The following is a 25,804-nucleotide window of genomic DNA, read 5'->3' as shown; positions in this document are numbered from 1 at the left end:
TGATCCAATATTGCCGCTAGGCAACCATTTTATTACGATGTTTTCATGTACAGAGCCATTACTCAGACATGTTTCAACCGATTTTATTACCTTCTCGTGTCTCTTTATAGACAGAGAAGGTATTAGAGTTGAAAACCAGTATGCTGGTGTCAACTACTTCTGTCTGTCAATACTTCCGTCTGTCAAGATCCGTTGACGTTATGCCATTGTGATGGGTCATATCATAAACTGGTGGGGGTGTTCATGGTTCAGGTTGAGGTGTAGGAGAACGATTTTGAGCTGTGACAAAAATCAAAAGGGACTTAGTGGCATAGCCACAGTGTTACATGTAAGCCTTTCTCCAAGGTTCTTAGTTGACTACGATCTATTACAGACTACTGAGCTGACGTTAGGGGTACTCACTTTGTGTTTGCTCACCCTGTGTGCGCTAGTGTTTGGTACTGAGTTGCGTGGATATCCCCTCATGGCCTCACGTGATATGGGCCTGTTGCACAATCTGCAGATGATCATACTGCTGAAATCACTGATGTGTTCAAAACGTCAAAACAAAGGCCCAGCCGCCAGCTCGTCTTACCGCAAGATATTCCCAGCTGTCACTCAACTTGTCAAGTGAAAACATCGACCCGCCAAACTCAAAATATCGTGGCGCGAAATAGAAAAGTTCTACCCGCCAGAGCAAATCTGTTAAACCACGCCTCCAATTTTGACCGCAAATTTCACGATCAACAACTTTCTCAGACGTTGTTCAGACACCGTGGTCCTGTCGACCGGCGGACATTCTGTCGTTCATCTTTGGAAAATTGAAAAAATTGTGAGATGATGAACAGGATTTTAACACGAACAGAACATCGACACGCCGCGGGAGAAACAACTAGAAGCATAGCTCGTAATCATGGACTATAAGACTTTGTGAAATATGCAAGAACTGGAAATCAAAGAACTAGATTTTGTTTGAGTGTTGTGCAGAAAAAAATTCACATATTTATCACAGTTAGCAATATTCTCATCGGTGAATTTCTCATAGGCTACTGGCGTCAGTTTTTTAAAAGTCCATTCCCAAACTGACCATCGGCTTCTCACACATCGTGCGACAGCACTGGTTGAGACATCTTCTGCACTATTGCCATATTCGTCATTTTCTTTTGCTTTGTTTTTCTTTGAGAGATATCTAACACTTGACACGATACAAAGCGTTGCCATTAATTTCGTAACCCACGATCGCTGAAACGGAACTTTTCGCAACCTCTCTGCATGACGAGAAAATCGCCAGTAACTTTATCCCCACCACGCAGTAAGATTTCCATGACAATCCTGCAACTTGGGCAAGATTGCCTTTCCACTCCTATATCTCCGTTTGAGCCATTAGGGTATCATAGGACGAAGGTAAATTAATCAGCAGAGAATTGGTTCAAGTCGGTTAATTTTCGAAAAATAAAATGATCTGTAAAAGTTCATCGTGTAAAATTTGGCAGCCCAGGTCAGGTTTACGTAGCGATCAAACGCGTTTTTATTTAGTCTGTGCAGCTACAGTGAGTGCCGGGTGAAACTTCCCTGTATCGCGTTCACCCCACTCAACGCGTTCATAATCATATCCTACTTACACGTTTCACTTGAAAACAGAACACAAATCATTGCATTCCAAGCGATCACCCTACTCACACGATCACAAATCATGAACTTGAACCAAGTCTAGTAAACTAGTAAGCAAATCAAGAGAAAAGCTGTGCACAAACACGCTTCAAACACAGCGTAAGTGTGCGGTGGTCGGCGTTTGGAAGGTGGGCGTGGTTTTATGTTTTTGGTCTGGGCAGTCAAACTTTTCTGTTTCGCGCGTCGATGTTTTGAATGTGGCGGGTTCATGTTTTCGGTTGACATGTCTTTCTGACAGCCGGAAAAAGTTGCGGTCAGACGTGCTGGCGGCAGTGTCTTTGTTTTTACGTTTTGAACACATTAGTGATTTCAGCAGTATGCTTCTGAGTCTGAAAACGGTCGTTGTGTAAGCCTGTCGGCATTTTCCTTGCATTTTTTCTCATTTAATTTTGCAAAATATCGGCGAGTACCTCAATATTTCAAGATAACTCTTTTTTTCCAATCGTTTCCTTGAGTTTCAGAGTCATATGAACGAAAATGAGTGAAAGTTTTTGACAGGAAAATCGGACGTCGGCCATGTTCAATGTTTACAGTACAATCAGAAGTTTTTGTGGAGGAAATAACTAACAAACACTATTCGTGATGCCCGCCCTCTAGAGGCAGACCTTCCTATATGAAGTACAACATTTGATGCTTGTGGAAAGCTTGACCACACAAAGGAGCATTTTAACTTTTAGAAAATGACAAATTGAATAAGAAGCTATTCTGAAAATGTCAAATACTGAGAAAAAATGCGCAAATATTCAAAATAAACAGGTTAACTGACTGTTCAGCTATAAAAAACAATGAAAATGTTTATGATCAAAAGTTTTTGAGATGCGCACATTTTAACAAATACAGAAATTATTAACATTATAAATATAAGGCCAAACTATTTTTCAGGGATGGGACAGGTTGGAAATGAGGGTGAGAGACAAAGGCACTCCTATTGCTGCATGTGGATGCAGCCACACCATTTCATTAACAGCATACTTATTCACTGTGTTGTGTTCAAGTTCCATATTGTACTGACTGTCATACAAGGATAACATAAGCAAATCAAATCAAATTAGAAAAGGATCAATGCTGTTGTGTGAATTTTGCTGAACACGGCTGATTTTAATATTTCGCCCTACATATTTGGTATCCAGCAAAGGCATATTTTGATGTAAAGTCAAAATTTACACTACATTGCTGACAATATATGTTACCGTTTCTGCATGAACTTTTCTTTTTTAAATTATAGAAAGTACTTCGAACAGATTAACAATTATCGTGATGTCAACCCATGATTTTACATCACAAAGACTGTAATTCTGCTAATTTTTTTTATTTTTCAGTCATTTTATAAATTTTGCACTGCACAAGATGATTGAACAAATTGAAATGTGTGAATTTGTAAACTCAAACTTTCAAAGAATAAAAATCCTTTGGTCACAGATTAAATTATTTTTTTAAAAGAAATTTACTCTTAAACACTTTAAGCATATATTCTTTACACGGTCATGTATTTCAAGGAAAATATGCCTATTAAAAACAGTAATTTCTTCACTTTCAATTTCTTTTGAATACTATGACAATTATCAGCCATGAGTTTTACAAACACAAGACCAGATAAGCGTTTTTCATCATTTCCACAGGACTCTTTGGAATATCCCTTAAAAACAGTTAAAAGTGACTTAAAATGATCACTTGGTATACATTTAATTTACAGATGCCAGGTTGTGTATTTCACATGCACTCAGGTCAGTAGGGAAGTGCGTCATTACTATTTTGGACTGTTAATTCTTATTTCTGAATTATTTAACCTTTTTTCCACACTGAACTATCTTTAGGCAGTTTATACTGTAGCTTAGAATTTTTTTGATTGATGTATTTAATCATCTTTTGGGTTCTTTGGGTCCATATCTCACCTCATGCCCCTACATCATCAACTATTTACCAATAACTCCATGCCAACAACCAATTACCTGACCTGGCCACACATTAGAGAAGGTACAGCGTCATTGACGGTATTTTTCAAAGTTGGTATAAGGAGAGTAACTAATGTCACACATATGCATGTCAATTTGTTATGTGATACGATCCAATATGGCTGCCTTGCGGCCATTTTGTTACGATTTTTTCATGTACAGAGCCATAATACTCTCAGGCTGTACTCATTTTTCTTTAGGATGGTGACCTACATTGGTTTTATGTTTTAATCACCATGGAACTCATTCTTGCCATTGAGAGCCATTTGTATCAAAGTATTTTTATCACAGACCTAATAAAGAGGAGTCTATCCTCTCTGAGGACATGTAATCAAAGTACCCATTAACAAGTGGGGACTGTGTCATCAATGATGACTTGTTTTATATATGTATTTTTTGAAATGATACACTGCACGGTGTGTATGTATATTTAAAAAGTTATCACATTTTTTAAAAACATTTATTTTTGTGATTCTTGTCGATATCTAGGACTTTCAATACTTTGTCTGATACTAGGTATAACAAGTACCAGATTGTAGTAACAGTTGCCAGACTGTATATTAATTGTTGTCTCATTTACCAATTCCTTTTGCTTACAGCATTACTGGATGACCAAGGAAGCGCCAGTGGTGATGAAAGTCGAGACCAAGACAAAGATTCTGGAAAGACAGTGACAAGTCAACCTTGTAAGATTGTGATTGGCATTGGAGATGTTCCAGCTGTACAAATTTCATGTGGTTTACATCATACAGTTCTTCTGCTAGACAATGGAGATGTTTATGTCTTTGGTAGTGGCCAGTTTGGCCAGCTTGGACAGGGAGATATAGCACCAAGGTAAGATGGTCAACTTTACAACTTCATTGATGTTGACTGTCAACTTTACAATTTCATTGATGTAGACTGTCAACTTTACAACATCATTGATGTAGACTGTCAACTTTACAACATCATTGATGTAGACTGTCAACTTTACAACATCATTGATGTAGACTGTCAACTTTACAACATCATTGATGTAGACTGTCAACTTTACAACATCATTTATGTAGACTGTCAACTTTACAACATCATTGATGTTGACTGTCAACTTTACAACATCATTGATGTTGACTGTCAACTTTACAACATCATTGATGTAGACTGTCAACTTTACAACATCATTGATGTAGACCGTCAACTTTACAACATCATTGATGTAGACTGTCAACTTTACAACTTCATTGATGTAGACTGTCAACTTTACATACAACTTCATTGATGTAGACTGTCAACTTTACATACAACTTCATTGATGTAATCTGTCAACTTTACAACTTCATGGATGTATACCGTCAACTTTACAACATCATTGATGTAGACTGTCAACTTTACAACTTCATGGATGTATACCGTCAACTTTACAACATCATTGATGTTGACTGTCAACTTTACAACATCATTGATGTAGACTGTCAACTTTACAACATCATTGATGTAGACTGTCAACTTTACATACAACTTCATTGATGTAATCTGTCAACTTTACAACTTCATGGATGTATACCGTCAACTTTACAACATCATCGATGTTGACTGTCAACTTTACAACATCATTGATGTTGACTGTCAACTTTACAACATCATTTATGTAGACCGTCAACTTTACAACATCATTGATGTAGACTGTCAACTTTACAACTTCATTGATGTAGACCGTCAACTTTACAACATCATTGATGTAGACTGTCAACTTTACAACATCATTGATGTAGACTGTCAACTTTACAGCATCATTGATGTAGACTGTCAACTTTACAACATCATTGATGTAGACTGTCAACTTTACAACATCATTTATGTAGACTGTCAACTTTACAACATCATTGATGTTGACTGTCAACTTTACAACATCATTGATGTTGACTGTCAACTTTACAACATCATTGATGTAGACTGTCAACTTTACAACATCATTGATGTAGACCGTCAACTTTACAACATCATTGATGTAGACTGTCAACTTTACAACTTCATTGATGTAGACTGTCAACTTTACATACAACTTCATTGATGTAGACTGTCAACTTTACATACAACTTCATTGATGTAATCTGTCAACTTTACAACTTCATGGATGTATACCGTCAACTTTACAACATCATTGATGTAGACTGTCAACTTTACAACTTCATGGATGTATACCGTCAACTTTACAACATCATTGATGTTGACTGTCACTTTACAACATCATTGATGTAGACTGTCACTTTACAACATCATTGATGTAGACTGTCAACTTTACATACAACTTCATTGATGTAATCTGTCAACTTTACAACTTCATGGATGTATACCGTCAACTTTACAACATCATCGATGTTGACTGTCAACTTTACAACATCATTGATGTTGACTGTCAACTTTACAACATCATTTATGTAGACCGTCAACTTTACAACATCATTGATGTAGACTGTCAACTTTACAACTTCATTGATGTAGACCGTCAACTTTACAACATCATTGATGTAGACTGTCAACTTTACAACTTCATTGATGTAGACTGTCAACTTTACAACATCATTGATGTAGACTGTCAACTTTACAACATCATTGATGTTGACTGTCAACTTTGATCTATGTTGGAGGTTCGGTATCAGTACTATGAACACTGTGTTTGTGCTGGTGCATTTCTCAAAAAAAGCATTCTGCACCCCCTAGTTGCGCCATCATTCCAAACCCTATTCTGTCCCATCATTCTGCGCCCCTAGCTGCGCCATTGTTTTGCGCCACCTTATACACCGCCAATGGCCAACAATCCATATACACGTACACAAAGCTAGCAGAGATAAGAGCAGAGGTAGAAGGTCGCCATTTTGTTCGGATATGGATTGACAACAGGATGTTATGCGATCGAAGTTTTTATAGTGGAATAATGGTTGTGTTGTTAAAATCGACTATTTAACGAACTCATGCATTAATCAAGTGCATCTTGGGGAAATAAAGTGCCGTTTCATAGTTGTAAGTAGATTGACATGGCCGGCATATATTTCATACATTCGTCAATAGGTGCCACATTTACGTGGGGTTCCATACACAGCGGATGCCTTGGTATGCATAGCATACCACGGTGGCCACTGTGTATCGAACCACACGTAACTGTAATAGGTGCCGTACTCTGGTACTTGTCTAATATTAAAAATAGGCATGGTCGGTGTATTTCATATGTCAGTTGATAAAAGCCAGAATTGTTTGAAATTTGAAAGATTCACTTGGCCGGCGCATTTCATGTAGCGGCCGCCAGTTAGAACAATGAGGTCAAACAATACGAAGTTAGCCAGCGTTTCACACCTGTATTATTAGACAGGTTTGGCTGCATGTTTTGTGTGAACATGAACGCGTAACGTCACGAATTTGTGCAATGATATCATCGACATTTGCGTTTGTTCTTCACGTACATGGAGCTGGCGTCGCGTATTTATGTGAAGACAGCTGTTTTCACATAATTTATAGACGTGTAAATGTATTCTCATCTTTAGGCATCAAAACATGATATAAAATGTGAATCATTCATGCACTTTGTTAGTTGGATATATGATAGTGACATCCTCAAAGATATTCATGTATTTTCATTATTTTTTATGTGACATATCTTCGTGGATTCGCGGCATACTGAATAACCATGTTATGCAGAAATAGCTTACGTGGACACAAGCCGAGCTGAATCATTTCTTGCACGTGCCACACGAACGGGTAATGTAACACTTGGCCAAACGGATTTTTGCACGTGAACATGTACACCAACACCAATGTGGATTCTACGCGTTCACGTTCTTGTAAATCGTGTATCCAAACCTGTCTATTGTCAAACACAGTAAGACTTGAAACGTCTTTCGTAAAGAGTGGGGACCAAACACTTCAAAGTGATTAGTGAATGAAAACAATGGCTAGAACCACCCAGCCACACCCCTAATAAGTTATTACAGTCTTTTGTAAAACAGACAGCGTCTCTTTTCACAGGGAAAATCTGACCTCCCCGACCATTGCTATTACATTCGAGCTCCCTGAAAATTGTTTATTATTATGCATTGATTTGGGCACACTGTCTTCCTATGTAAAAGAACTTTAATGACGTCACGCCTTTGTTTTCCTGGTTAGATTTCTTTCCGATCTTATAAACCTCAATTACTTCAAATGTGCAAATGTGATTATCAGTCCAACTGCAAACTCGTGAGTCTCGAGCTCCAACACACGAAGTTTAACAACTTTGTTATTAGGGTGTCCGTGGGGACTTATAGGTTTGGTCATCTCCGTGCATGCATGCGTCAGTGCGTGCGTGCGTCCGTCCGTCCGTACGTCCGTCCGTTCATGCAGATATCTCAGAGATGCCTGGAGCGATTTCATTCAAACTTGGTACAAGGATTACTTCATATGTCATACAGATGTACGTTGATTTTTTTTGTGATACGATCCAATATGGCTGCCAGGTGGTATTTTATTATGATTTTTTCATGTACAGAGCCATAACTCAAGCATGTTTCAACAGATTTCATTCAAAGTTGGTACAAGGACATTGACCAATGTCATAGATATGCACGTCAATTTTTTTTGGTGATATGATCCAATATGGCCGCCGTGCGGCCATTTTGTTACAATTTTTTCATGTACAGTGTCATAACTCAGGCATATCTCGACCGATTTTATTCAAACTCGGTACAAGGACACTGACCTATGTCATACATATGCACGTCAATTTGTTTTGTGATACGATCCAATATGGCTGCCAGGCGGCCATTTTATTACGATTTTTTCATGTACAGAGCCATTACTCAGGCATGTTTCAACAGATTTTATTCAAAGTTGGTACAAGGACATTGACCAATGTCATAGCTATGCACATCAATTTGTTTTGTGATACGATCCAATATAGTGGCCATTTTGTACGATTTTTTCGTGTACAGAGCCATAACTCAGGCATATCTCAACCGATTTTATTCAAACTTGGTACAAGGACATTGACCTATGTCATATACACATGCACATTGATTTGTTTTGTGATACGATCCAATAAGGTCGCCGTGTGGCCATTTTATTACGTTTTTTCATGTCCAGAACCATAACTCAGACATGTATCAAGCGAATTTGTTCAAAGTTGGTACAAGGAGATTGAGTCATACATATGCACGTTAATTTGTTTTGTGATATGATCCAGTATGGCTGCTGTGTGGCCATTTTGTTATGATTTTTTCATGTACAAAGCCATAACTCAAACATATCTAAACTGATTTTAATCAAAGTTGGTACAAGGATATTGACCTATGTCATACATATGCACATTGATTTGTTTTGTGATACGATCCTATTTATTACGATTTTTTCATGTCCTAAACTACAACTCAGACATGTATCAAGCGAATTTATTCAAAAGTATTTTATCACAGACCCAATGAAGAGGACTCTATCCTCTCTACGGACCTGTAATCAAAGTACCCATTAACAAGTGGGGACTGTGTCATCAATGATGACTTGTTTAAAGTGAGTTTGACATCAAAGGTGTGCATTTGAAAATTGTCAGTGGATATATATTTGCCAAATTTACTTTGAAACAAGTTTGTGGAAGGATAGTATTTTTGATGTGAATACCGAATACCAGAGATCAAACCAGTTTGAATTTTCCACTTAGAGCGACAATCTCTCACACTCACTCTTTCTCTCTCTCTCTCTCTCTCTCTCTCTCTCTCTCTCTGCATTTCGATGTTTTATCGACATAAAGAATTTTAAAACCATCAACCACTCGATATCTTGTGCAATTTCATCAAAAACGAAGGGTAATAGTCAGACGTAGTATTGTATTAATTTTGTATTGCGTGTCTTTGAATGTGCCTCGGCTACTCTATGACCATGATTGTGCATTTTAGAATTTTCTACGTTGGTTTTGGACAATTTCTGTTCGAAAAAGTAGGTTAGAAGATATTTTTTTCCAGTATGGTAATATACTGTAATGCCATCACTAGAAAAGTCTAGTCAAGTTGTATGTCGATCCAATGGGGTATTTCGAAGCGAGAACCGGACCTTAGTGTAATAGCTATAGTTGTGGCTGCATTCCCCAGTTGGAGCGCTGCAGTAACTCCCCAACTAACACACTCTCTCTCTCTCTCTCTCTCTCTCTCTCTCCACTTAATATGAACAAGTTTATAAAATACAAATTTCTGTATCGACTAAACAGCATTTTATTCTGTCTGATGAAATTTACTTTCGGTTTTCCACTTGTTTTGTCAACATGGCGCAAGCAGACTATTTCACACTCCTGCATAGCTCTGTCAGTATCGCCATCGATGAGAATGGAAATATAATTAGAATCACGAACACAGTCTTGTCTAGTTACTGAGAGTTACCATGACTACAATGCTAATCAGATTACTTTACATAAGACTACATGAGACAGCGACACGTTGGTAGTTAGTCGACAGTCAATTGAGTTGTGTATATAGCTTTCGTAGAGCTAGTAATAAATGTATTGAAAACGACATCGAGCCTCGTCGTATTTCATGACATGGTGGCAGCGGTGAACTACTGAACACCAAGAGAAAAGGAAGACGAAGATGGCAGCACAATCGAACATCAAGTCTCCTGAAAACTTCAGCTTCAAGCCCCCAGAGTGGCCAGAATGGAAGCAGCGCTTTGCAAGATACCGGCTCATAACAAAGCTCAACAAAGAAGACGGAGAAATCCAGGTAAATTCTCTTATCTATCATATGGGAGCTGAGGCAGAGAAAATCCTCACGCGATTCAAATTCGATGCAGAAGCAGATGCAAACGACTATGAGAAAGTCTTGAAGAAATTTGATGAGCACTTTGTTCCCAGAAACAATGTCGTCCATGAAAGGGCACGTTTCCGCCGTCGCATACAAAAGGCAGGGGAAACCGTGGAGGCATATGTGAGAGATCTTTACCATATAGTCAACAAATGTGAGTACAGTGACAGGGATGAGCACATCAGAGATCAGTTAATCTTTGGCATTCAGGATAAAGAACTGTCACGGAAACTACAGTGTAAACCCAACATAACGGTAGAAAAGGCTGTAGACATGGCAATGTATTCTGAAACAGTGACCCACCAAGTAGCAGCACAAGGAAAAGCCCAGGCTTTAGATGAAGTTGCACAGAAAGGCAAAAGCAAATTTCGGTCTGGTAAAAACCCCCATAGAAGTAAAAGGGAGGAAAATTCCAGAGGTGCCTGCACTAGGTGTGGCCGTAAACATGAGAAGGGTGATTGCCCAGCCAAAGGAAAGCAGTGTAATAAATGCAAAAAAACGGGACACTTTGCAGCTGTCTGCAGAAGTAAAGGTGTCAAAGAGGTCACTACCGCCGAAAGTAGTGATGAAGTTGGGTCAGTAACACAATCACTTTTTCTCGGAGAAGTTTCCAGCGCGGGAAAAAGACTGGGTGACTGGCAGGTAAATTTGAAGATTAACGGAAAAGTGATTAACTTCAAGATTGATACCGGAGCCGACATCACGGTTATCTCTGAGAAAGCACACAAACGCATTCCGAAGTGCGCAATTTTGAAACCCCCAGATACCAATCTTATCAGCCCAGGAGGTAAGCTGAACTGCAAAGGATGGTTCATTGCCGATATAAAACACAAGGGGAAAATATATCATACCAAGGTCTACGTCATTGAGGGAGACCATGTTAATAATCTACTCGGACGAGAAGTCGCTTGTGAGATGGGCCTAGTAATCCGAGCTGAGGAGTTGTCAAGCCTGATAGTCCAAAACAAACAAACCAAAGCGTGTTTGGAGACATAGGCATATTCAATTGCAAGCCAGTAAAGATACAGCTGAAAGATGGAGCGAAGCCATACAGTGTCAACACAACAAGGCGAATTCCATTTCCAGTCCTTCCCAAAGTAAAGGAAGAATTGCAGAGAATGATAGAGGGCGGAATCATCGAAGAGGTCACTGAACCTACAGAGTGGTGTGCCCCGATGGTGGTAGTCGCAAAATCATCAGGGAAAGTTCGTATATGCGTGGATCTGAGGAAACTCAATGAAGAAGTGAAAAGAGAAAGGTATGTGCTTCCAACTTTAGAAGACATAGCCCCAAACTAGCAGGGTCCAAAGTTTTCTCGAAATTAGATGCTTCGAGTGGATTCTGGCAGATTCCATTAGATCCAGCAAGTTCAAGGTTGACTACATTCATCACACCATTTGGTCGATTCTGTTTTAAAAGACTGCCATTCGGAATCACCTCCGCACCAGAAATATTTCAGCGTTTGATGACAGACTTGTTACTTTACAATGAGAAAGCAGAAGCGATTATGGATGATATAATTATACATGGCGAGACAATACAAGACCATGACATCCACTTCGACAATACGCTACAAGTCATCGAAAAGTTAGGACTGAAACTAAACCAGAGTAAATGCGAGATAAGAAAAACAAGTATTAAGTTCTTTGGAGGAATAATCAGCGCAGATGGGGTCAGCGCTGATCCAGAAAAAGTAAAGCAAATTCAAGAGTTGAAACCGCCAACAAACAAACACGAGCTGAAACAATTACTCGGTATGGTAAACTATCTGGGAAAATTCCTACCAAACTTGTCAACAGTGATACAACCAATAAGTGAATTACTGAAGACAGATGTAGCATAGGTCTGGAGTGTAAAACAAGCTGAAGCATTCCAGAAAATGAAGCAATTGGTATCTACTACGGCAATACTTGCATTCTACGACCCAAGCAAGCCAACAATAGTGAGCGCAGATGCCAGCAGCTACGGACTAGGTGCAGTCTTGCTGCAACAACATAATGATGTCAAAAGGCCTGTTGCATATGCTTCACGTACACTAACGAAAGCAGAACAGCGGTACGCACAAATCGAAAAGGGGTGTTTAGCAGGCGTTTGGGCTTGTGAGAAATTCTCCCGATACATCACTGGTCTAGAGTCATTCATACTACAGACTGACCACAAACCACTAGTACCACTGATCAACAGTCAAGACATCGACAAAGCACCACTAAGATGTCAACGCTTACTACTAAGGTTGATGCGATTCAATGCAAAGTCAGTATACGTACCTGGAAAAGAATTAGTAATAGCTGAAGCACTGTCAAGAAATCCGATTCAGTGTATAGAAAAACCTGATACGGAAGGAGAAATAAAAGCACATGTCGATAACCTGGAAGCAATGGAACCAGGAACACCAGACAAGATGGAAGAAATCAGACAAGCAACGATGGATGATGAACAACTGAGGTTAGTACTAGAATATACCAGTCTAGGATGGCCAAAACGAGCAAAAGAAGTGCCAGACGAAATTCAACAATACTACTCAGTGAGAAACCAGCTTTCATTGAATGATGGCAAACTCATCTATCAAGACAGAATTGTCATACCAACCACATGAGAGAGGAAGTCCTGGAGAAAATCCACGAGGGACATCAAGGTGTGACAAAATGCCGTGAACGCGCAATTCATGCAGTATGGTGGCCAGGCATCACCAGTGATATCAAGAGAAAGATAGCTAATTGCAAATTCTGCATGGAAATAAACCAACACAGCGAAAGGAGCCGATGATGGCAACACCATTGCCAGAGAGACCATGGCAGAAAATAGCTGTCGATCTATGCGATCTTAACAATAAGAAATATATGGTCGTCATGGACTACTACAGCAGATACTTAGAAATCGTACATATGACAAGTACAACCAGCGAACAAGTAATTGGAAAGCTGCAAAATCTGTTCGCCAGATGGGGAATTCCAGAAGAAATATTCTCCGACAATGGTCCGCAGTTTTCATCAGCAGATTTCCAAGAGTTCGGCAGAAAGTATGGATTTCGATGCACCACATCTAGTCCACATTACCCACAATCCAACGGGGAGGCAGAAAGTGGAGTACGCATCGCTAAGAAAATCCTAAAGCAGGATGACGTATTTCTTGCATTAATGAGCCACAGAGCAACTCCAATAGCAGCAAACCGGCATGAGTCCATGTCAACTGATGATGGGACGCCAAATTCGTACCACATTGCCTACAATAGCAGCAAAACTAGAGCCAAGACAACCTGACTTGGAAGTAGTCAGAGCTGCAGATAAAAAGGTGAAAAGTGCATACGAGCGAGCATTCAACAAAAGACACGGAGCCAAAAGTTTGCCAGAGCTGTTACCTGGAGACAACGTCCAAGTGAAATTGGATGGAGAAAAAGGATGGAAAACTCCAGCCAGGGTACTGCAAGCGGGTACAGCACCACGCTCATACATTGTGCAAACACCAAGCGGTACTCTGAGAAGAAACCGAAGACATCTATTATTTGTGTCAAGGCCAGACAAAACAGAGGGGAAGACCCTGGATCTATCAATGTTTGACAACGATGAGTCAGCAGATCCAATTACACCAACCTCAGTGGAGAAGTCAACGCCCACTGTGGAACAACAACAACCACCGGTTGGAAATATTTCACTGCCTATGCTAGAAGCCCAAGGCAAACAAACAAATGTAATGAGAACCTGGAGTGGAAGAGAAGTTAAGAAGCCTGTGAGATACTATGATGAATACTGTTAAGTAGATAGCAACCAGATTGCCTTGTAAGGGGCAGAATAATCCCCAGGCAACTGTTCGACTTAGGATAGTCCACCCCTAAGTCTAGTTAGGCGAACCTATTTTGTAGAATAGAAATTTTGCAAATAGGACGACAACCGACATTAGAAATTTATTGACAGTTGGACAAGGACAGAACAACGTATTGACCATTATGACTGATGAGGAATACTGTTCAAAATGAACTTAAAAGAAAGGGAGATGTCTTGAGTTACTGAGAGTTACCATGTCTACAATGCTAATCAGATTACTTTACATAAGACTACACGAGACAGCGACACGTTGGTAGTTAGTCGAAAGTCAATTGAGTTGTATATATAGCTTTCGTAGAGCTAGTAATAAATGTATTGAAAACGACATCGAGCCTCGTCGTATTTCACGAACACAGTCTGATAATTCCTTCTTCATTTTGTCCGCAGTCGTACCGATGATTTCAGCACACTTATGTGTATTGTCATAGGTTGGATTGATATCGACTCCATTTTTAGCTCATATTTGGTTTTATATATAAATACCAAAAAGAGCTTATGTTTTCTTTGTAGAAGCAATAAACTGGGAAATACAGAGAATGGTATTTCATGTTTAGTGATCAGATAGCGACGTTCATTTTATTTGATTTTCATTTCTCGCAGTGTAGCGTCAATACTACCAGGCTTGTTGCTTCGGAAGGTTTTTGCCAGAGGACTAGCTTCAACAGACTGAGCAAAGTACTTGTCTCTTGCCCGAATATGTTTGAAGGAACTTGTGTGTTCAGTCAAACTCTCTTTTTTCTCAACCAGTTTACCCACTTCACTTCTGTATTCCGACTTCTTCTTTGCCGCTTGACACCTTCGACACCACATGCGATAAATATTCCCACAGTGAAGATGTTTACTTTTGTCACTCATATCTACATCAAGCCATTCAAATCGTTCATGCGATCGCACAAGTTTACTGTCTTTCGACTTTCCAATCCGGTCTGTTGATATTAACTGATGTTAGAGCTAGTATTTTAAACAAGTCTGCGAATATCAAGTACAACTCACACATGATTGTGTGAGTTGTAATCTTATGATGTACTACTCAGCAGGGATGATTTGGAAAGGATTTGCTGAATGTTGTCACAAGCTGAAATACCAATATTTTATGCATTCTTTGTAATTTTTCAGAGGATTGCCAACTCTGGTGGCTTTACCTGTACCTGCTGTACAAGTTGCTGCTGGTAGTAATCATAGTGCTGTGCTGTTAGAAAATGGACAAGTATTCACCTGGGGAAATAATCAGGTATGGAAAGAGTCTACTATTATGAAATGATAAGTCTTATTTTACATACTGGTGATATGGTCAGCTTATCTTTACTCTAGGTCATGGTTGTAAGGTCAGCTTGTTTGCAGTACCAAATGAAAACAGTCTAAATTCTGTTATCATTTACCAAATTGAAATGTATTTTTCCAGATTTTACCAATCATTTAACAAAATTTTTCCTTCCTTTGATAACATTTCTTTATGCACACCACCATAGATCTTATAAGTTAGCCCCACATTGTACCATAGAGACTGTCACCGATTACATTGAGGCAGTCATAGACTACACCGTGTACTGTACACTATACGGTATATTGTAAAGACTGGGACTTCTTACCTGGAAAGTAAAGTGTAAAACTGTACAATAAATCAGCTGCCAGCTTCAGTCAATGAGGAAAAGTATAAAGAAAATTTTTTGAATTCCCCATAAGCAATATATCATTGGGAAGGAAATTTCATAATCTTTAAAATAATTTCAGGTTGCTGTAGTCAGTTTTGAGCCACTTTTTTACAAATTTGGAATAAACAATACACTGTAAATGATTACAGAATATTTTAATTGTGGCGTGGCACAGTAAGTGAGGCTACCCACAGTTCCCCTTGATTTGTTCGCTCAGACATTTTTAGCTCACATTTGGTGTACCAATGTGAGGTTATCGTATAAGCTGAATCAGTTCATTTGCATCTGATTTGCATGTCTGTATGTCTGTATATTTGTGGGTATGTGCGGATGTATGTCCGTCACACACAAAGGCTCCCATACCGCCAAAGCTACCATCTCAGTATTTGGTGTACAGGTAGATGCAGGGGTTGAGATGTGAATTTGTTCAAATGAACACATCAGTGTCAAAAATGTGCAAATGAGGTAAGAAAAAGTGAAATCCTGCAAATGTGCAGGAGGCATGCCATTGAGAAACAGGCAAACTCCACTGATCTTGACTCATTTCCTGTCATTTTTTATGAACTGTTACATATTAACAGACCAGCTGCAACCATAGACAGTAGATGGGGGAAGACCGTTTATACTAAACTAAGAGGGGCTTGTTTCTGCTATGCATGTTGCTAAAGTTGACCTCCAGTACCTAAAGTTTCAGACCTTAATTACTTTTGTCATTCTTGTTTTTCTGGTTTAAATATTTCTTGTTGTTTTTCTGGTTGTACTGTGCAGAAATCATTGTCATAACATCAACGTTTATTGTTGATCATTGGTAACCCATACTGGTATATACCAATTCTGATCAAATTTGAGCGACACCGTATAATTGCGGTATTTTTTTCTAAAGGCTTTTTCAATTTCATCAGTTTCTTCACAATTTTTAACTTACAATTTAAGTTCAGGATTATTCGTTAAATCTATGTTCCAAAATTATTATGTTTAAAATTCAAGAGTAAATTGAATGAGAAGTCGGTGTTTGGAGGTGCTAAAAATTGCACACTTGTCAAGATAAAGTTATCAGCAACTAAGATGGTCTCATCATACCACCTGTCAGACATGCAGATTTCCTTTGTTACGAACATGTAAAAAAAGTCAATACCTCTCTTTTGCCAACACAGATGCAACTTATTCCCTTAGTTTCCTTGAAAATATTGTGTATGGCTGTCAAAAATTTACGTCCACAAAATTACAAAATTGCTATCTCCTCCGCGGAAAAGGGGTTGATCTTTTCATTATTCACAGTGAGAAATCAGAAAATTATGATTATCAGAACTATGTTACCAGAATTTTGAAATATGGACCGAGTTGTTCTCTCTACAGAAGAAATTTGCTTCAGTTCAGTGAGTGATCTCCGTGTGTACAGATCATGGAGAATTGTGGGTAGCCTCACTTACTGTGCGTGGGGAGTTCTGGTCTCCACTGTGCATTGTTATGCAAATGAGCTTGGCTGCAAAGGGTTAAGTTACCCTGTAAATGATGCAATACTTGTGATACAGAAGTCACATAAGTGTGGAGCACTCAGGAAATAAAGTTTGTTGTGAATGTTAATAAAGAAAGCAGTTTGTTCCATAAAAGTTGTTGTTTACTAGTTTTGCCATTTTTTGCCACAGTTCTGTAGCAACTGATAGGACCTGCCTGAGTATATTATTTGTGAATGTGACTGTCACTAAATATTCAACTGTCAGTCGTCCAAAATTACAAATGCCGAATACATGTAAATTTGGATGGCTAGTTCTGGCTAATCAATTTTGTCTCAATTAGCCAGAATAGCGAACAGGTAATTTTAGCCAGAGAAAACTTTGAGTATGCGCTCAATAAATGTTTTATATATTGACAAGGTAAGATCTTCAGCTGTATATGGATGTACATTGTACATATAAATCACGTTCTTTATCAAAAGTGGCCATCATTTTTACATCAGAAGCTGTTGTTGTGATATTTTTACAATGATACACCAGGTCTTTTGAAACACAATGCAGTTTTGAAGTTTTCAGTGGAGCCATTTGGTTTCAGGGAGGACAGCTGGGTCGCTCTGCACCAGCTGATGAAAAGGAAACCAAGCTATGGTTTACTCGTCCAGGACCTATACCAGGTGTTGGAGTGCAATGTGGAAGAAGGGCTACATGGATAGGAGCAAGTGGAGATCAAACATATCTCAAAATTGATGAATCTTTAATAAATGCTCATACATTATCAAAATCTAAAGTATTTGCTAGCAATGATTTCATAGGTAAGTGGTAAATAATGTTTTTAGAGAAAGAAATCAATAGTGGCATATAACCATACTTGCACATTGTCAAAATTATTTGCCTCCGTGTCCTTTGCTACCGAATCTTACTTTATGATGAAACTTTCATATGTTACAGACCCAGTTGTATAATAATGTAAGGTTATTCACAAAATACCGGGATTTATGTTCAGTTACATCTTGCAGGGGAAGTATTGTCTGAGAAGCCTAGTGTGGAGGACATACCGAAGTATATGATATATGAGGACATAACTCCCAATATTATATAAATAACCCTATTATTTATCACCTTTTTAGTCGTATTTTATCAGAAGAAGTCTAAATTAAAGCATTTTTAGGCTGCCTGTTGAACACTGTGTACCGGATTGCAAGCAGACTGGGAACGTGTTCAGCATGTCTTCTACGCTCACACAAAAAAACTTCAAACCATGCAGCACAGTGCATATTGTAGATTGAAATTGTAGGTCAAGAGCATAATTTCATTCAAATTACCAGGTTTTGGACTGACCATAACTACATGAAGTACTGAATGTTTAAAAAATGTACAATATTCTCCTGTTTCCCAGTGCCCAGTGGTGTTGTAAAGGTGTTATGAGGTCAAAGGTCAAACAGCATCCCAATAACCCTTAAGTTCTTGTACTTTTTGTCAATGTTATTGGACTCTCCTCAGATACTGAAACTTGTTGTATGACGAAACTCCATAGGTTACACACACATGTGTATAAGAATCAAAATTTTATCAACTTTAAGTGAGTGAATGTATCAACAATTGCAATGCACATCAAAAATTCCTCATGGTCAAGAATTTCAAAATGTGAATCTATCAATATAAAATTATTTTAGGCGTGATTCCAATGGATAACACATCTGCAGTAAAATGTTTAATGATAAACAGTGGAGATGGAAGCTGTCGAAGTTTCAGTGGATCTGATCAAGTTTGCCTAAAAGACAAATGTATCTGTCTAGATCCTGCTTATAATGTACTATGGAGGTATGTAATGTTGTATTTATCTTTGCTGTGTAATTAGTGCCCTCAGACATCGTCCGGGGGGACTTAAAGGTTTGGTCATGTGCGTGCGTGCGTCTGTGTGTGCATGCTTCCTGAACCATAACACAGACATGTATCAACCGATTTTATTAGCTCCGCTGTCAGCGACGCGGAGCTTATCAAATAGGTTGATTTTCCGTCGTCATCGGTCGTCCGTCGTCATCGGTCGTCGTCCGTCAACAATTGCCTTCTCCTCTGAAACCACAAGTCCAATTGCTTTGAAATTTTATATGCAGCTCACTCGGGGTGACCTCACTTAAGTTTGTTCAAATCGTGGTGAAATTTGCATATTTGTATTTTTGGGGCATTTTTTGGTGTTTTTAGCTCCGCTGTCAGCGACGCGGAGCTTATCAAATAGGTTGATTTTCCGTCGTCGTCCGTCGTCGTCCGTCGTCGTCCGTCGTCGTCGTCGTCGTCGTCCGTCAACAATTCCCTTCTCCTCTGAAACCGCAAGTCCAATTGCTTTGAAATTTTATATGCAGTTCACTTGGGGTGACCTCACTTGAGTTTGTTCAAATCGTGGTGAAATTTGCATATTTGTATTTTTGGGGCATTTTTTGCTGTTTTTGGTAAAAAAATCTTCTTCTCTGAAACCGCTTGTCCGATTTCTTTGAAATTTAATATGCAGTTTACTGAGGGTGACCTCATTTAGATTTGTTCAAATCTTGGTGAAATTTGCATATTGTATTTTTTAAGGCAATTTTTGTCATTTTTGGTAAAAAAATCTTTAAAAATCTTCTTCTTCAAAACTACCAGTCAGATAGCTTTGATATTTGGTACATATGTCCTTAGGGATGATCTATTTCAGATTTGTTCAAATTGTGCAGAAATATGCAAATTTGCATTTTTAAGGCAATTTTTGCCATTTTTGGTCAAAAAATGTATTTCTCAAAAGGTGCTGGTCTGATAGTTTTGAAATTTGGTATACAGGTTTCTACAGATGAGCTAAGTAATATATATTGAAATTATTGTGAAATCTGTAATTTTGTATTTTTGGGGCAATTTTTGCCGTTTTTGGTTAAAAAATGTGTATTTCCAAAACTACTCATTTGATAGCTTTGCAATTTGGTATACAGGTTCCTACAGATGTACTAAATGATATTTATTGAAATTATGATGAAATCTGCAATTTTGCACTTTGGGGCAATTTTTTCCGTTTTTGGTCAAAAAATGTGTATTTCCAAAACTACTCATCTGATAGCTTTGCAATTTGGTATACAAGTTCCTACAGATCACTTTAATGATATTTATTGAAATTATGATGAAATCTGCAATTTTGTAATTTGGGGCAATTTTGCCATTTTTGGTCAAAAAATATGTATTTCCAAAACTACTCATCTGATAGCTTTGAAATTTGGTATACAGGTTTCTATAGATTAACTAAATGATATTTATTGAAATGATGATGAAATCTGCAATTTTTATTTTTGGGGGCAATTGTTGCCATTTTTGGTCAGAAAATTTTATTCTCAAAAAACTACTCATCAGATAGCTTTGGTTGACATGTTCTTAGGGATGATCCGATGTGATATATTCAAAGTATGATGAAATCTTCAATTGTGTATTTTTGCAGCTTATTTTAGCCACTTTTCTCTGGCCACTGCATTGAGCTATCAAAGATTTCCACCTTCTCCATCAACATGTGTCAAAAATAGTTATTCTCTACATAAACACAGCGGAGCTATATCGGCCGCTAGGTCACTTGTTGGTAAAAAAATCTTCTTTTCTGAAACTGCTTGTCCGATTGCTTTGAAATGTGATATGCAGTTTACTTAGGGTGACTTCAGTGAGATTTCTTCAAATCATGGTGAAATTTGCATATTTGTATTTTTAAGGCAATTTTTGTCATTTTTGGTAAAAAAATCTTTAAAAATCTTCTTCTTCAAAACTACCAGTCAGATAGCTTTGATATTTGGTACATATGTCCCTAGGGATGATCTTTTTCAGATTTGTTCAAATTGTGCAGAAATATGCAAATATGCATTTTAAGGCAATTTTGCCATTTTTGGTCAAAAAATGTAGTTCTCTAAAAGTACTGGTCTGATAGTTTTGAAATTTGGTATACAGGTTTCTATAGAGGAACTAAGTAATATGTATGGAATTTCTGATGAAATCTGTAATTTTGTATTTTTTGGGGCAATTTTTGCCATTTTTGGTCAAAAAATGTGTATTTCCAAAAGCACTCATCTGATAGCTTTGAAACTTAGTATACAGGTTCCTACAGATAAACTAAATGATATTTATTGAAATTATGATGAAATCTGCAATTTTGTATTTTTGGGTCAATTTTTTCCATTTTTGGTCAAAAAATGTGTATTTCCAAAACTATTCATCTGATAGCTTTGCAATTTGGTATACAGGTTTCTACAGATCACCTAAATGATATTTATTGAAATTATGATGAAATCTGCAATTTTGTAATTTTGGGGCAATTTTTGCCATTTTTGGTCAAAAAATGTGTTTTTCAAAAAGTACTGATCTGATAGCTTTGAAAGTTGGTATACAGGTTGCTACAGATGAGCTAAGTAATATATATGGAATTTCTGATGAAATCTGTAATTTTGTATTTTTGGGGCAATTTTTGCCATATTTGGTCAAAAAATGTGTATTTCCAAATGTACTCATCTGATAGCTTTGAAACTTAGTATACAGGTTCCTACAGATGAACTAAATCATATTTATTGAAATTATGGTGAAATCTGCAATTTTGTATTTTTGGGGCAATTTTTTCCACTTTCGGTCAAAAAATGTGTATTTCCAAAACTACTCATCTGATAGCTTTGCAATTTGGTATACAGGTTCCTACAGATCACCTGAATGATATTTGTGGAAATTATGATGAAATCTGCGATTTTGTAATTTTGGGGCAATTTTTGCCATTTTAGGTCAAAAAATGTGTTTCTCATAAAGTACTGGTCTGATAGCTTTGCAATTTGGTATACAGGTTTCTACAGATGAGCTAAGTAATATATATGGAATTTCTGATGAAATCTGTAATTTTGTATTTTTGGGGCAATTTTTGCCATATTTGGTCAAAAAATGTGTATTTCCAAAACTACTCATCTGATAGCTTTGAAATTTGGTATATGGGTTTCTATAGATGAACTAAATAATATTTATTGAAATTATGATGAAATCTGCAATTTTGAATTTTTGGGTCAATTTTTTCCATTTTTGGTTAAAAAATGTGTTTCTCAAAATATACTGTTTTCGTGTCTTGTAAGCCCTTGGGGCTGGGTGAGGCAACCAAGCTGTTTAAGACCACACATGACACTTTAATAAATAGATATAACATAGCATAACATAACTGCTCTAACAGCTTTGAAATTTGGTATACAGGTTTCTATAGATGAACTAAATTTGATCTTTGAAATTATGATGAAATCTGCAAATTTTATTTTTGGGGGCAATTGTTGCCATTTTTGGTCAGAAAATTTTATTCTCCAAAAAACTACTCATCAGATAGCTTTGGTTGACATGTTCTTAGGGATGATCTGATGTGATATATTCAAAGTATGATGAAATCTTCGATTGTGTATTTTTGCAGCTATTTTAGCTACTTTTTTCTGGCCACTGCATTGAGCTATCAAAGATTTCCACCTTCTTCATCAACATGTGTCAAAAATAGTTATTCTCTACACAAACACAGCGGAGCTATATCGGCCGCTAGGTCGCTTGTAAGCTCACATTTGGTTATACCAATGTGAGTTTATCATATAAGCTGAAGTCGATGGCGTCTGTATGTATGTGTGTATGTATGTATGTATGTATGTACGTACGTACAGTACGTCCGTCAACATCAAAAACATGCAAACCGCTGCATGTTTCAGCTTGGTATTTGGTGTGTGGATGCATCCTTGGCTATAGATGGGATTTTGTTCAAATGAAGTCTGCATTGCCAAAATTATGCAAATGAGCTTGCGCTTTGTTTTTTTTGCCTTTTGATTTTATTTTTCTCTAAATACTCTCCGTACGTGGCGCTATACTGTTTCGCCCGAATGCTCATATTAACAATGGTGGCGGATACGATCGCTTCGCTCGCATAGAGAGAGAAAAGTAGGCTTTCCGTAAGTTTACAAGCGCGGCTGGGCACATCGTGTACCTAGGCGAGGTGGGTGTGCTCGAAAACGAAGATCAATGCAAAATTTGGATTCAAAATCTGCTGTTTTGGCGGGGAAACTGCCCGCCGTATTTCTGAGGAGCCACCAGTGGTTTTTCCTATATCAGTCTGCGGGGCTGTGGTGGGAGGCCGTTTAACGCCGGTAACACACAGTCGGCCCCGCCATGCAGAGCTAGGCATTCATAGTGAACTGTCTGTCACCGCACCGGCATGCGTTGGCTACACGTAAAAGCAAGTCAACTTTCCAAGGTCAAACGGTCAGTAACTTGTGAAAACAGCGACATAGCAATGAAAATTGTTTTAGTCTGTGCTTTTAATCAAATGAAAATGCATGTGGCCTCGGTTTTCAATTTCAACGGCCTAGGTCCGATGTATCCGTTCGTCTGATAATCGTCGTAAACCACGCGCCTCTTTACGGCAACAACTCAGCGCTACCCGTCAAGCGATTGATTTTTGCGTAGGTCAGCAGAGCGAAAATAATTGCTCTGGCTCGCGAGAATGTCGTCTGATATACATTTCCGTGCGTTGTCGACCCCGTATGCATCTGTTGCGTTTTTACTGTACATGTAGGCATTTGAGGTATGTAAGAGTACCTCAAACCTCAAACTGGGACCAGAAACTGGGACTCCCAGATGTCGCAAAATGCAATCTGGGACCGGTCCCAGATTAAGTCTGGGACCGGTCCCAGACGTAATCTGGGACCGGTCCCAGATCTAATCTGGGACCGGTCCCAGACTCAATCTGGGACTGAACTGCCAATCACCATATAAGGGCAAAGTGAAAAACCCAGGCCTAGTCGGGCCTAGTCGGGCCTAGCCGGGCCCTCTGGGTTGGCGATCTAAAATTTAGCGCGAATTCAAACACGTTGGAAATTCCCGCAGAGACTGAGTCTCTACCTCCATGGTCTCACAAAGCTACATTGTGCCTCAGCTGACCCTGTCGCAAGCATTTTGCGTACCCTCGACTGATGATTACTTTTTTGACACCGAACACACAATATATTTTGTGCAGGTTCGATTTTGCCTCTTGCTATTATTTGTCTTATTGAAATTCGTGCGGCGAAATAGCCACTTGTAATTTGCATCGATCACAGCTTGCCATGCCGCTGCGAACGCGGGGTTGATTACCGTAAAAACCCTATCAATTCGACCAGAAAAAATATTTACGATTTGAAATCGTCGTATATGACATCGTGTGCCGGCCCTTGAAATATATTGCAACCCATGACAGGCAGATTAGATAATCTAAGAGCGTTTAATGCATTAACATTTTGTAAAAATAATAAAAATTGACATCACCGATCATAAGAAACGTGGTGTTGCTGATAGTATTTTTTAAGAGAAGTCTCTGACGGCCATTGTCTGTAAGTATGGTCTGACTTCGCAAAGTTGGGAAACCAACATCTGAAGATTTAGGCCTACTTCAACCAATACTTTTGGATTTGTTCTACTCTTATTATAATTTCTTGAAAGTAGATGTTCATTTTCGATGTCTGTGTAGCGTCTATATTGAAGTCATATCCGAAAGACTATAATCAGTTCGCGACAGCGTAAACCAACGCCCCCCTCTCTCTCTCTCTCTCTCTCTCTCTCTCTCTCTCTCTCTCTCCCCTGGCATTTCGATGTTTTATTTTGTCGACATTTAAATATCAGTTTGAAGTTTCAGGTCACTGCTCAATGCAATAGTTGATGTCAATTTCACGTGTCGGGCATGGTCTCTGTCGTCACTCTAATCGTTAGTTTTTTCCTGTTATATTCGATATCAGACTCAAAACACAACGTGAACAACGCTGATAATATATTGCATTTTTCGTATCGAAACCGGTAAAGTTCGTAACTGGTGACATGTCACGGCCTGGAGAAAGTTAATCACCATCGATCGAATGTCCGTGATGCTTTTGCTTTTCGCTTTTGCTTTTGAAATGCACAGGGAACTTCGCGGTATGGCAATTATATGAATTTTACCGTGAAGAAAGTCTGTGACTTTAAACTGGCCGTACAACCAACAATAAACATGGCGGAGCAATGATACCGACTTCAGAGACTTTGCAATTTTTTTCCATTGCGAGCGCAGGTGAGACCAAGTCGTCGAATTTTTTTCCCGCTATTTGGCTTTGAATTTTCAATTGTTCTCATGTGATAATTACAGCTACATGTAAAATCAAGAAAGGGTTTCTCTGTAAATCAATAAGCCTTTTGAATATGAAAAAATCGGACATCTGAACCTCAACACGCAGTTTGAAATTGCTCTCCGAATCAGGACAGGGACATCAGTGAGGCCGGATTTCACGTAGTAGCTATAGAAACCGATGGTTCATTCATTGTAAAAAGCATGCGATGTACTGCTCCTGCTCGAGCTCCCTTGGCCCGTCACGGTGGACTTTCGCTGTCTCGCCTCAACACCGTCTATTACCTAACAATGCCAACAACGTAATAGTGTTCAGTCTTCAAATTTGGATATATTAATCTACCAATCATCAACCG

General features: G+C 38.5%; 1 protein-coding gene across 3 annotated transcripts in view; it reads left to right on the top strand.

Annotated features, from left to right (window-relative positions):
• LOC139130331 (E3 ubiquitin-protein ligase MYCBP2-like) overlaps positions 1 to 25,804 on the top strand; it is a 688,708-nt gene that overhangs the window by 274,529 nt on the left and 388,375 nt on the right. For all 3 annotated transcript variants that reach the window (XM_070696083.1, XM_070696082.1, XM_070696081.1), the window contains exons 17-20: positions 4,202 to 4,436; positions 15,334 to 15,448; positions 17,919 to 18,135; positions 18,997 to 19,144. In XM_070696083.1, coding sequence (XP_070552184.1) covers positions 4,202 to 4,436; positions 15,334 to 15,448; positions 17,919 to 18,135; positions 18,997 to 19,144 — 715 coding nt within the window. The remainder of the gene's footprint in view (positions 1 to 4,201; positions 4,437 to 15,333; positions 15,449 to 17,918; positions 18,136 to 18,996; positions 19,145 to 25,804) is intronic.

The sequence above is a fragment of the Ptychodera flava genome, chromosome 4 (assembly GCF_041260155.1).
Source record: "Ptychodera flava strain L36383 chromosome 4, AS_Pfla_20210202, whole genome shotgun sequence".
NCBI lineage: Eukaryota > Metazoa > Hemichordata > Enteropneusta > Ptychoderidae > Ptychodera > Ptychodera flava.
The sequence above is the reverse complement of the archived record's forward strand: the minus strand, read 5'-3'. Positions and strand labels throughout refer to the sequence as shown.